The 12,947-nt window shown below is 41.9% G+C and overlaps 1 protein-coding gene across 2 annotated transcripts in view; it reads left to right on the plus strand.

The window, feature by feature from the left end:
* Positions 1-12,947, plus strand: part of siah1 (siah E3 ubiquitin protein ligase 1) — a 39,525-nt gene that overhangs the window by 7,634 nt on the left and 18,944 nt on the right. Inside the window, exons 2-3 of one of the 2 annotated variants that reach the window (XM_076885515.1) lie at positions 11,892-11,948; positions 12,050-12,062. Coding sequence is in view for 1 of the 2 variants with exons in the window: in XM_076885514.1 (XP_076741629.1) it covers positions 11,939-11,948 (10 nt within the window). In the remaining variant the exon portion in view is untranslated. The remainder of the gene's footprint in view (positions 1-11,891; positions 11,949-12,049; positions 12,063-12,947) is intronic. The other variant, XM_076885514.1, reaches the window with a different exon arrangement.

Here is a 12,947-nt window from a genome sequence, read left to right on the forward strand (position 1 = left end):
AGCACTATGAAATCAAACTGTAGTTGGTGGATGATGATGATGATATTATTATTATTATTATTATTATTATTATTATTATTATTATTATTAATGGTTACAGTTTTATGCATATATGCAACCTGTTGCCTTGATTGAATGAGAATTGAGCTTGCTTTAAAGTTCTAGCATAGGAGCTGTAGGATCATGCATGGTGCCTCAGTAAATGCATAGATACACCTGCATGTTTATTTGTGGTGCTTCTACTTCAGGTTGTGGTTGTGTGTTGTGTGTGGGTTTTTTTTTTTTTTTAAACATTGTGTCCTTTTAATATGTATATTAAGACTGGCCCTGTCTTTGAAGTAGGTGGCACTTAATTTGCAGATGAAGATCGAAATAACATGCCAAAGGTCATCTCTTTAGTGAGCATTCACAGACTGAAGTGGAAGTGCCTTGCTGTGTAGTTTGTTTTTGAAGTGAAAGTGTGGTTGCAACATGATATTCTTTCTCCTTCAAAATGCCAAACGCACATTTGGTCCGGATGTGCACTTTGAACAACGATTGACCCTTTGTATTGAAGTATAATGCATCGTAATGAAGAGGGTCTTCTTAATGTTACTGTGTAATTACCGTATTTCCCGGACTACAAAGCGCACCTGAATATTAGCCGCACAAGCTAAAATCAGGGGAAAATCCTGTTTTGTACATACATTAGCCGCACCTGACTAAAAGCCGCAGGTGTTTCAATGTTGACTTATCATATGTAAGAGAATATGCACAAAGGGAATTGTCAGGAAAGAGATGGCTGTTTGGAGACATCACTTTTATTAATATTTTGAAAAACAAGTTACGGGTACATATTTGCATAACTTTTTAGGTATATGTACAAGTAGCGGTAATTACAAGTACGAAACATGTACTGTGCTTCATAAATGAGTAACAAATGTAGTACATAACAATAACCTACAACACACCAGAAAAATAGATTCAGACTACCTTTTATGCTCAGATGCAGTGACACGGCTTTAACAAGAAGAAAAGTCAAGTCATTTACCACCATCTTCCTGCGCACTAAAACCACCAAAGTCCTCTTCTCCAGTGTCGGATACGAACAGGCTCAGGATGGCTACGTCATCCACTCTCAGCTTCTCTCCTTCGTTGTCACTTTCAAAACCAAAGAAATCCTCGTTGTCAGTGTTAGAGTCAAACACCCTCAGAAGGGCCGTGGCGGTGTCCTCCTCTCCATCATGCAGCAGTCCAGCCCTTCGAAATCCGTTGGTGATCATGGATGTTTTCACACTTTTCCACGCTGTCAGATTCCACCGGTGGAGTTGAGCATAACTTGCTTTTCGCAAGTTTATCGCCGCTCGTCATCCACGACTCCCGCTGAACGCGTAGCGTTAATTTGAAGTTTGTTTTTCGCGCTACTTGTACGGCACTATGTTGCCTGGCGGATGAAAACGTGACCAACATACCACTCTTGAACCCAGATACTGTGTGTCTGATCACATCCCCTTCCGCCAGGCAACGTAGTGCCGTACAACAGCGGAACAAACAAAACAAATCGTCTTACGATATGACAAAAATCATGGACAATCCATAGAAAAGTCGCACCTGACTAAAAGCCGCAGGGTTCAAAGCTTGTGCAAAAAGTAGCGGCTTATAGCCCGACAATTACGGTAATTTCAATTTGTATTTGGTGGCATTTTTCTGTTTTCTTTTGGTCTGCCAATGTTTTACCTCTGAGAATTTTACATTCAGTAGAGACAATACAATGTTTGTAAACAGAAGTGGAAAGGGTCTTGCAAATCTTTAAATATGTTTTTTATGAAATCAGAGCCGAGGAATGCACAGTGGCAGCCTGCTGTTAGTTCACCTATGCAAGAGAGCATCTTAGAACAATTGCACACACAATCAACTAAGTTATGTGAACATTGTTTAAAGGCTAAAAGGAACCATTAGCCAACTGCCTGCTTTGCTCTGTGCGTGTTCATCAGTGCAATCATTTTTGTCTGAATTTTTTTTTTTTTTTTTGTTTTTTTTGGACACAAACTCCAGTTTTAGACTGTTTTGTAGGTAGAATGGATGCTGGTGCAGTTTGCTACTCAGATGTGTAAAGGTTTTAAAACTGGGACTGAATGTCCACAAACGGTCCCCCCAGGTTCTTTCAGTGTCATGATCTCACAGATTTTGCACTTGTCATAGATGAAAGTAGTGTATGCAGAAATGGGTTTTTAAAGTTATAAGTTGAAGTAGTAGCCATGTTAACCCTGTACACACAATCACACTCCCCAAGCAAACCTAGACCCAAGCAGGTCTAGGTACCCTTGCCCCTGGAGGGGGAAACTGCACCCAGACCCAGGTAGTGTTACCCTTTCCCCTGGGGTGGAGAGAAGCAGACCGCCCCGACTCGGCGGCAGCAGCAAGGAGGCCCCACATTCCAGACCCCAATCGGACGGCCAACTCTTCCTCCCAGACCCCCGCTCCAGCAGGCAACAGAACGGGGGTGTGTGAAGACTCCAAACCTCCCTCCGCCCGCTCATATGTAGTGTTGATGCATGTGTGTTCTAAGGTGCATTTAAAACCCAAGAGGGCATGGCGCTACCTCACAATACATTGCTATCTACTAGACAGACATCCTTTTGATAGTTTGCGATGTCGAAAAATGTGTATTAGTGATTAATATTGTTCCCCAAGACCCAGATGGAAGTAAGACTAATATTAATGCAACTTGTAGGACATATTCAAATATCTTGTAAACAATTTCAGAGACCTAAAATTCAAATAAGTGCATTTTTAAAGGACCTACAGGCATTTTCCTTTCTATTCACCACCCCTCTCTATGATGATCAGTGTAGTGTACCTATTGTTGAGTATGTCACTGAACTGATCACACTTGAGTGTTAATTTTCTCGTCTGCCCCCCCCCCCCCCCCCCCCCCCCAAAAAAAAATCACCCTTTTTTTTTTTTTGACTATACTGACTAAACCACGAGCGAGACATGGGGCATGCTACCGTACTGCCTCTGCTGTAATCTTTTCTCAGTGGTTACGCCACATCTGTTCGCATTATTGCCAGACAATATAAACCGAATACAGTCAGAAACTTGGCAGCAGTAGAAGAAATACAGGCGCAAAGAGAGACCGCTGTAACACGCATGCACAATGTGGGCTGTAAAACAGAGCTAGTGACAGTAGCCAATGCCCAAATTGTGTTATTAAAAGGGGCAAGGGCAATATATACAACAATGAGCCATCTGGACCAGGCAGCAGTTAATCACTGGCGACCCAAACATGTAATCCCCTACATCCACAGGGGCTACAGAGGAGAGGATGGAAAGAGAAACTATTTACACCTTAAACATCCTTCAGTAGTGCAGATTTTTGCATTTTGTCATGCCAATAGCATATCAATGAACTGAAACAAGATCAGTGAGTTGGAGATGTGAAAGGCATGCCTTGGTGAGGGGTTGTAAGACAGGATAGAGTAAAGCACAAGCCCACATTTCCATATGAAATGACGCTGTCCTTTCCTTTTACAGTCCGATTTGTTTTACTACCATGCAAGTAACTTAAAAATCAAGTGAATTGGCACGACCTGTCAAAGATGTGCCCTTAAATTCTATCTGCCATTGTCACACAGAGTATAGAAGAAAGGGCTTAGTGTCCACATACAGGCTGGGAAAGGGACGGCATGAGGTAGGTGTGACTGTGAAACCAGAAGCATGTGGTTCAGACTTGTCACAAATTGTTACAGTGAGCGTACCCTGGATAATCCTCTTTTGTGAAACTCAAGTGACCATACACATGCAAAATGGACTTTTGAGAGGCTGAGCACAGAGATTGATCAGGAAAGTCTTTACTGAGGGCACGTGCAAGGGCTGTTTTCTCAGACTTGTACTGGACGTTTCTTTTCAATTGCAGTTATTGCTCCGTTGGTGGACATATAAAAAGAACGCAGGTTTAAGGAAGTTGTGCATCTGCTTCACTTTTCAGACACAGAAGCATCATCCATCACATATACTGTCTTCTTGTAAGCAGAGTTCGTTTTATAAAAAGGTATTAAAGTTTGAATCTCTTCATAACCCGAATATCATTTGTGATTTATTTTGCAGTTCAAAAATAGACGTGCACTTTTGGCAGTACTTGCAGGCACAGCACACACTATACAGCAGTCGTTCTACGTCATTGCTGGCATTATTGTCGGCCACGATGGTGGCCAGAAGCAGAGTCCGTGAGTCATCGTGTTTGGGGGCAGTTACATCTGTGTTTAGATCTGTCCATATGGGATCAGATCACCAAGACGCACTCGAGTGCTGCATGTGAACCGGGTCTGTGTTTCCCTGTGCACTAAGCTAGCTATCACTTTCTCTCCTGCTGACAGATTGCAGCTCACAGTAATATTTAGGTTTTTTTTGTTTTTTAAATCTTGCTTCCCTTCTTAGTTGGCTCAGTTATACACATGTTTTTTTTTTTTGTTTTTTTTAAAGAGAATATGGTCCTGTTTGTAGGAGGAGAAAATTGACTAACAGACCTGGATTTAAAAAAAGTTTCTTGTTTGACTTGTTTAAGCTACAGAGACCATTTTGTTTGAATCTGCTGATTTAGTGTTTGAGTGCTTAATGCTATGTACAGACCTGCTGCACTGTGGCAAGCAATGTGAGGGTGAAAGTCGATAGAACAGAATGAAGAGAAAAGGCAGTGAGAAAGTGAGGTATGGTGTCAGTGAGGGCAGCTGGTGGTACAGCCTGCAGCCAGATGAGGCTGAAATCTGAGACTTGCTTAACCACAGAGGCAGTGGAACGGAGGGGGCAGAGAGAAAGAAACACAAGTGGGAGAGCGAGAGAAGGAATGTCCACCTAAGAAGGGGAGCGAAATACGCGAGCTTGAGGCAGGAAAAAATGCAAGAAAGTATACAGACGTGTACATACACTGTCTGTATAATTTCTGTATGTATATTTTCAGGTGAAAATAAAATTTGTCAAGTGTCAGCTGTTTGAGGAGAGAGGGTTATGTGTTTGGGTAGGGAGTGTCAGGGGAGAGCGGGGAGGGTGTGAGCGAGGCTGCTGTTTGGACTGACATTGGATGCCGGCTTAGCTTTGCTCTCTGTCTTTCTCACAAACGCACCCAGCAGCAGCAACACCAACCACACTCTTGGACGGAGAGAACTTCGCTCAGTGAGGGAGTGACTTTATTTGGGACACTTTCTTTGTTTCCTTCTCTCGCAAGTCTTATCATCTTAAGAAACCAAAAAAGCAGAGCTTTTTCCTATCAAACTTTTATATATATTTTTTTCTACCTTCCAACTCAAGTACACTGGACAGGATTTGTTTTTCTATCAAAATCACCCCTGTTTGACTGTGGGAAATGTTCCTCCCCCCCAGCAAACCTACAATTTCACAAGGTGGTTGTTGGATGCATTTGTACCTGTTAGATGCTGCAGTGGTGTAGTGCCAAACAGTTCCTGAAAATTTGGCACCAGGAGAAACAAAGGTGGAACTTGCTAAAGGATAATTATCCAGTGTTGAAGAAACTCTACTGTGAGTTGGCTAAACTGCCTTGCTTTGCTGTCTGTTCCTGTATTGACCGATTAGGGAGAAACAAGGGAGTGGCTGACTGACCACACACCAACAGACTGCTTACAGACTTGATTTTCAAGGTTTTAATTTTAACAGAAAACAAATCTGATGGTTTGTGTCGAAGCATTGCAGTGAAAACATCGGTGACCTACTTTTTTTGTTTCGTTTTTCCCTCTCTCTTTCCAGCCTTGGCCACTCTGTTGTGCCATCTCCTCTGAGAACTCATTTTACCAGCTATTAAGGATCAGTTTGCCTGTCTGGACACAGTTCTTTCATTTCAGCTTACCCCAACCCTCATGAACTTGTTCTTCTCAAATGGGTGAGCAGGAGGATGAAACATGATCCTGTGTTTTGTCGTGTGTTTGGGGCAGCAGTAACACTGTGTGGTTTCCATGGAAAAGGCCAGAGAAATATGGCGCAAAGGGAGCGTATAAATGCTTTACCTCTATGTCTGTGGTACAAGTGAAATCGAAGCCAGCTAGTGTATCGCTGCAAGCTCCACCCTGGAACTCCTTGCTCAGACTCTTCTCATGTGTAGCCACAAGGAGTGTGCACAGGACTAAAGGTATTACACTTTAAAACGGTAAAGCACACAAAAAGCCCCCTCTCCTCCCCTCATCATCAGCTCAATGCATTTGTCCGTGTATCTGCAGGGTAAGATGTTGTACAGTAGTGTAAATTCTAGTTGTAGCTTTGTTAGCATCAAGCTGACAAATTGATTGGCCTTTCTGTTGCTCGAGCGTAGCTGGTGAAAGTGTGTTCTGTATGTTGTGACAAAATGTGCTGAATAGTTTCTTTGTGGGTGAATACAGAGGAGCCTTTCAGCAGGCGCCGCATGCGTGCATTGTGAATTACACTGTTATAGTGTGTATGAAAACTTGGAGTGGGCCACTTAAGAACAAAGAACGGCATGTTTGTTGAAGCCTAGCTTGTTTTTGGCCCCCCCCCTCTACTCATGGTGTCTTTTTCCCACTTGTATCTCTTTGCATTCTTGTATTCCCCCGAGTGCTTATTTTCCGTATACTTCAACTTTTCCTGGCTTCAGTGTGCAGCATATCTTAGCTTCTCTTAGTGCCCCCCCCCCCCCCCCCCCCCTTTTTTTTTTTTTTTTTGTGTGTCCTTCTGTTTTCACATGTACCTGAGGTGCTATGTAGTTGTGTTTTGTTTTTGTTTTTGTTTTTTCCAAGGTATGTGTTTGTTTTGTCTAAAGCAAATGGCTTTAAAAGGCTGCAGATTAACCTAAAGGAAATGTTGTTTTCATGATGCCCACATGGTGATTTCCGTTATATCAGATCCTGTCAATCTGGTATCCATTGAGAAAGTCAGAAATGAATTAGGCACTCTAATCTAAAATGGTTGATGAGACTTGGTTCCTTGTTAAGTGTTTTATAAGTAGAAATACAAATCTATCTAAATTGATTGTTCTTTCTTAGCATGGTGAAAGCTTTCGAAGTGTGCTCATCCATTAAACTAACAGTGGCTAGATTTACTAACAACCATGAGTTTGTTCCCTGTTGTACACAATGAGATGAGCCCAGGCATATCTGAGAGCAAGAGTCACCATTTAGTACTGAAGATGAGAGCTACTTCAACAACCTCCAATAAGGACACAGTACTTTGCAACATGTACAAGAAAACTGTCCAGATTAACCTCCTAGGACCTGCGTCCACATATGTGGACATCACATTTTGGGTTATTTAGACCAAAGTACTCAATTTTGCACTACAAGGACCTGATATCCACTTACAAGGACATTATACTCCCACTGTTCTATCGAAATTTGAAACAAATATCCTCATACAGTGGGGCAAGAAAGTATTTAGTCAGCCACCGATTGTGCAAGTTCCCCCACTTAAAATGATGACAGAGGTCAGTAATTTGCACCAGAGGTACACTTCAACTGTGAGAGACAGAATGTGAAAAAAAAATCCATGAATCCACATGGTAGGATTTGTAAAGAATTTATTCGTGAATCAGGGTGGAAAATAAGTATTTGGTCAATAACAAAAATACAACTCAATACTTTGTAACATAACCTTTGTTGGCAATAACAGAGGTCAAACGTTTACTATAGGTCTTTACCAGGTTTGCACACACAGTAGCTGGTATTTTGGCCCATTCCTCCATGCAGATCTTCTCGAGAGCAGTGATGTTTTGGGGCTGTCGCCGAGCAACACGGACTTTCAACTCCCGCCACAGATTTTCTATGGGGTTGAGGTCTGGAGACTGGCTAGGCCACTCCAGGACTTTCAAATGCTTCTTACGGAGCCACTCCTTTGTTGCCCGGGCGGTGTGTTTTGGATCATTGTCATGTTGGAAGACCCAGCCTCGTTTCATCTTCAAAGTTCTCACTGATGGAAGGAGGTTTTGGCTCAAAATCTCACGATACATGGCCCCATTCATTCTGTCCTTAACACGGATCAGTCGTCCTGTCCCCTTGGCAGAAAAACAGCCCCATAGCATGATGTTTCCACCCCCATGCTTCACAGTAGGTATGGTGTTCTTGGGATGCAACTCAGTATTCTTCTTCCTCCAAACACGACGAGTTGAGTTTATACCAAAAAGTTCTACTTTGGTTTCATCTGACCACATGACATTCTCCCAATCCTCTGCTGTATCATCCATGTGCTCTCTGGCAAACTTCAGACGGGCCTGGACATGCACTGGCTTCAGCAGCGGAACACGTCTGGCACTGCGGGATTTGATTCCCTGCCGTTGTAGTGTGTTACTGATGGTGACCTTTGTTACTTTGGTCCCAGCTCTCTGCAGGTCATTCACCAGGTCCCCCCGTGTGGTTCTGGGATCTTTGCTCACCGTTCTCATGATCATTTTGACCCCACGGGATGAGATCTTGCGTGGAGCCCCAGATCGAGGGAGATTATCAGTGGTCTTGTATGTCTTCCATTTTTTGATGATTGCTCCCACAGTTGATTTTTTTCACACCAAGCTGCTTGCCTATTGTAGATTCACTCTCCCCAGTCTGGTGCAGGTCTACAATACTTTTCCTGGTGTCCTTCGAAAGCTCTTTGGTCTTGGCCATGGCGGAGTTTGGAGTCTGACTGTTTGAGGCTGTGGACAGGTGTCTTTTATACAGATGATGAGTTCAAACAGGTGCCATTCATACAGGTAACGAGTGGGGGACAGAAAAGCTTCTTACAGAAGACGTTACAGGTCTGTGAGAGCCAGAGATTTTCCTTGTTTGAGGTGACCAAATACTTATTTTCCACCCTGATTTACGAATAAATTCTTTACAAATCCTACCATGTGGATTCATGGATATTTTTTTTTTTTTTCACATTCTGTCTCTCACAGTTGAAGTGTACCTCTGGTGCAAATTACTGACCTCTGTCATCATTTTAAGTGGGGGAACTTGCACAATCGGTACTGACTAAATACTTTTTTGCCCCACTGTATGTGGCTCTCATTTTTCTTAGAAACAAAAATCAGGTAATTCTTTGTTTTTACATTCATTGGGTCCCAATATGCCCAAATATCATAGAGAAATTTAAAATGCATGCCGTGGAAGAGTTCGGGTCTTAGGAGGTTAAAGGTGTAAACGACAAGTGTTTCTCCACCTTTAGCCAGCACAAATACACTGAAGGTGCAGCCAGACTTTAAAGGACGAGAAGCTAGCAGCCGGTGACTTGGGACCGAAATGTAAACACACGACTCACCCAGCGTGGCAGGAGTACTCACTAGCTGCGCTTCATATGACAAGAATAACAAACAGTGGATGCAAATTACTGATGTGGTTAAGCAGCTGGTTTGAATAGCTTGACCCAACATCTGAGGTACAAACTTTATTTTAGTTTAAAATAACTTCCAGAGCATTCTCAACAGTCACAGAAGTTATTGTTAAACAAATATGTTTTACCTGAAGTATCTAGAAACAATTTCACCTAGGTTACTTTTGTGCTGCGTCACTAGATATAATACTGCTTCTCCTGGCATCTTGTTTCAAAAGATTGCCTCTTCAGTATCCGATCTTTGAGTGATGATTTATCAACCCTGCTTCCGGGTCCAAACTACACTGCATTTATTAAGGTGGAGTGGGGAAAAAAGTTAGCTTCACTGCTAATGTGTTTATATCATGCTAATATACTGTAGCTGTGTAGCTACCCACCACGTAGCACATTATTATATACCAGCTAGCCCAACTTCAGTAACCCTACAACCGTCACTGCTGTTTAGTTTTCTGTCTTCATTTATGTTGGAAGTGACAGCAGAGCTGTATGTCTTAATTTTTCAGAAACCCCTTAGTCAGAACATGCTATATCATGTTTAGGTGGAAACTAGCAAGCCAACTTCCTGCTTGCTTCTAACTCTGTTAACCTTCATAAACTCTGTTTTCATGGATGCCTGGATGTTAAACCTATTTGTTACACCTGGTAAAGCGGCCACATTGATTTTATTAAAGGTGAAAGGATTTAGACAGTTTGTAACTCTCAGTGATGCCGTAGTGTTCATTTGACTCATTTAAAAAGGATTGAAAATGATCTTTTATTTAGTTGCAATTATAAATGGTGCTGCCTGCAAGCTGAAAATATCAATAAAATGTTGTGACCAGCTTTTTGTCTGGATTATTCTATATTGAAGTAAAATGGGCATGATATTTCTGGCCATATCGACATGATAATTTGAGGCGATATCACCCACCCCGAATTACAATGACAAATGTGCACTATATTAAGGGCAGAATGAAATTTTCTCTGGCAGATGGCAGCTGTGTTTTGAAATGTACATATGTGCACAGTTTAGCCCGCATGCAGTCACCTCTGTAGAGGATCACATTATTATGACCCAGACACAATGGCTACATGTCAGATTTGTAACACAGGCACTGACTGAACAATACTGGGGACATTGTGGAGTAGGGCAAGACTAGGGCTGGGCGATATATCGAGTTTTTTTTAAAAATATCGATATATTTTCATACGAGATATAAGATGTGAAAATATCGTTTATATCGATATAGTCTATGTTACGTTATAATTATACTTGTGGAGCCGCAGGTTTGCCTCTCTTTCGTCCACTTTTGTCTCTACGCAACGTTACTCGGCCTCGCCTCTCCTTCACTGAACACAACTCCGCCTCCCCCATAGCTTCACCTGCAGGCAATGACAAGATGAAAGCGGAAAATCTCCGTTAGTGAGTTACCGTGCGTGGGGCTGGACAGCGTCAACGTGTTAGCGAGCTAACCGCGCTAACGAGCTAACCGCGCTAACGACATGCAGCCCGGAGGGGCTGCACGGCCTAAAATCCTTTCATTTTCTCAAAAATCGACAGTGCGCCTTATGTATGAATTCTGGTTGTGCTTACTGACCGCGAACCGATTTTATGTGGTACACAGCGCTCAGCAATCTGTCAAAAAATGTTTTAATATGACTTTGCTAAGCTACGGAGCTGCACCACTTGATGGATTGCCAGAGGATTACGGCTACCGAGGAGGAGCCTCGCGGAGTGATACGTACTGTGTGTGTATAAGGACCACAAATGGCACCTGTTCAGAGACGTGGTGCAGCTGTGAAATCTGTCTCTTTGTTATTATGCTCAGCGTCTATTAGTTTACATTTTGACTGCACAATTGTGAGCTTTTTGTTATGCACAAAAACAACATTGTTTTCTTTTATTTATGGACCATGATTATTTAATAAATGCTGATAATTTATTTTTGAGTAATTTCTTCATGTACATCTACGCTGTATGTAAATAAAAGTGCCCGTGTGACAGCTGGGACACAGTGTGACTAAGAACTCTCTTTTTGTTCTTAACTTATGGCTTTAAAAAAAAAAAAAATCGAGATATATATATATATCTTATATCGCCATCCAGCTAAAAAAATATCGAGATATGAATTTTGGGTCATATCGCCCAGCCCTAGGCAAGACGGCACAGTGTGAATCAATTTTTTTTTTTTTTTTTTTTTTTTTTTCCAATATATAAAGTCTCGTGCTAATGTATGGTGCATTAGCAGCACAGTGAGTGGCTTAAATGCCTTGAAAGGCTGGTTGTAGTTCGTGGAAGTGCACTAAATCTGCTGTGCCCCTCCTGATCTCCTATAGCCAGCTGGCACCATTTTAAAAACTAGACTGTCATGATGGAAATCCAGCTTATCGGACTGACTTGAGCATGTTATTTAACATTGTTAGAAATTACAAAGCCAGGCTTCATGTTTAGCTGGTGATAAATGTGTGTAATTTGGTGTACTTTACTTGATGGTTATTATTCCTGTTATATGGTAGGAACATTGTTACGGTGGGATCGGTCTGAACCAGTATCCCTCTAGCTTTGCTTTTCTAACTTGTGTTCGTTTACTTTGCTCCCTTTTCTTTTCCAGAGGTCCCCACATTTCAAGAGGAGACGAAAGCCTTATTTGGAAATCTTATGGACGAAGGTGTGTATTTTAGTTTTCCCCCTGTTCATCTACAGTTATAGTGCTTATACCAGTGTTTCCAGCAGGCTTTTTAACCGTATCTGTCCTCATTCCTTTTGTAGTCCTAGCTACGGGGTGAGTTGTTTCCTGTTTTGGGAATTTGGTGCTCTTAATTTACTTCACTTGGACAGCACCTAACACACTGTCTAATGTAACACATGGAGGGGTATGCAAGATGACTTTTATTTCACCTTTTTGTCAAACGTGCATACACTACTGTGTGATCGCCTATTTTCTAAACAGAATAGCTTTTCCCTTTGTGCTTCTCCTGAACACAGCAGGCTGTGTGCACAGTCATTGTTTGTCTGTTCTTTCTGTCATCCTCCTGTCCACCCTCTCGACACAGTGCAGTATCTCTCTCTGTCTGGTTAGCTGACTCACTGTTCCTGTCTCTTCAGTCTCTTTGCGCACATGATTTTTACCTTCTTCGCACACCTTTTGCTGCACCCTTCTCGGAAATGTATAATTTTGCTATAAAGGAGAAGAGTCGTCCTGAATTACTCAACAGTGTGTTTCGATATTTTTTTTTAATTTATTTATTTATTTTTTTCCGTGGTTGGAGGGGTGATAAAGTAAATTCAGGCTGCAGAAGTCATTTCTAAGCCACCTGCTAACAACAAAAGTTTGCTGCTTGTCTTTTCTTTTCCTTTTTCTTGGGAGCAGCACCCCCTTGGCCTCTCATGTGTCAGCTAAACAAGTGATGCTATGTTTATCCCTCCACACTCCATTTAGCTCTGCAGCTTGTTATAGCCTTATATGCCGCAAACTACTTATTGTTTCATCATATGTATTGTTCAAGCCAGGAAACTACAAAGGAGAATAATTCGGTATCCTTTAGTCTGGTTTGTTGGTGGCATTTTGTGCTAAAATTCCAGCTGTTGTTAATAGTAATCTCTATAATATTACCACTATCAACACAAAATAGCCCAATATCTGCACTTGTAGTGTGTGTGTGTGTGT

This window comes from Maylandia zebra, linkage group LG7, assembly GCF_041146795.1.
Source record: "Maylandia zebra isolate NMK-2024a linkage group LG7, Mzebra_GT3a, whole genome shotgun sequence".
Lineage (NCBI taxonomy): Eukaryota > Metazoa > Chordata > Actinopteri > Cichliformes > Cichlidae > Maylandia > Maylandia zebra.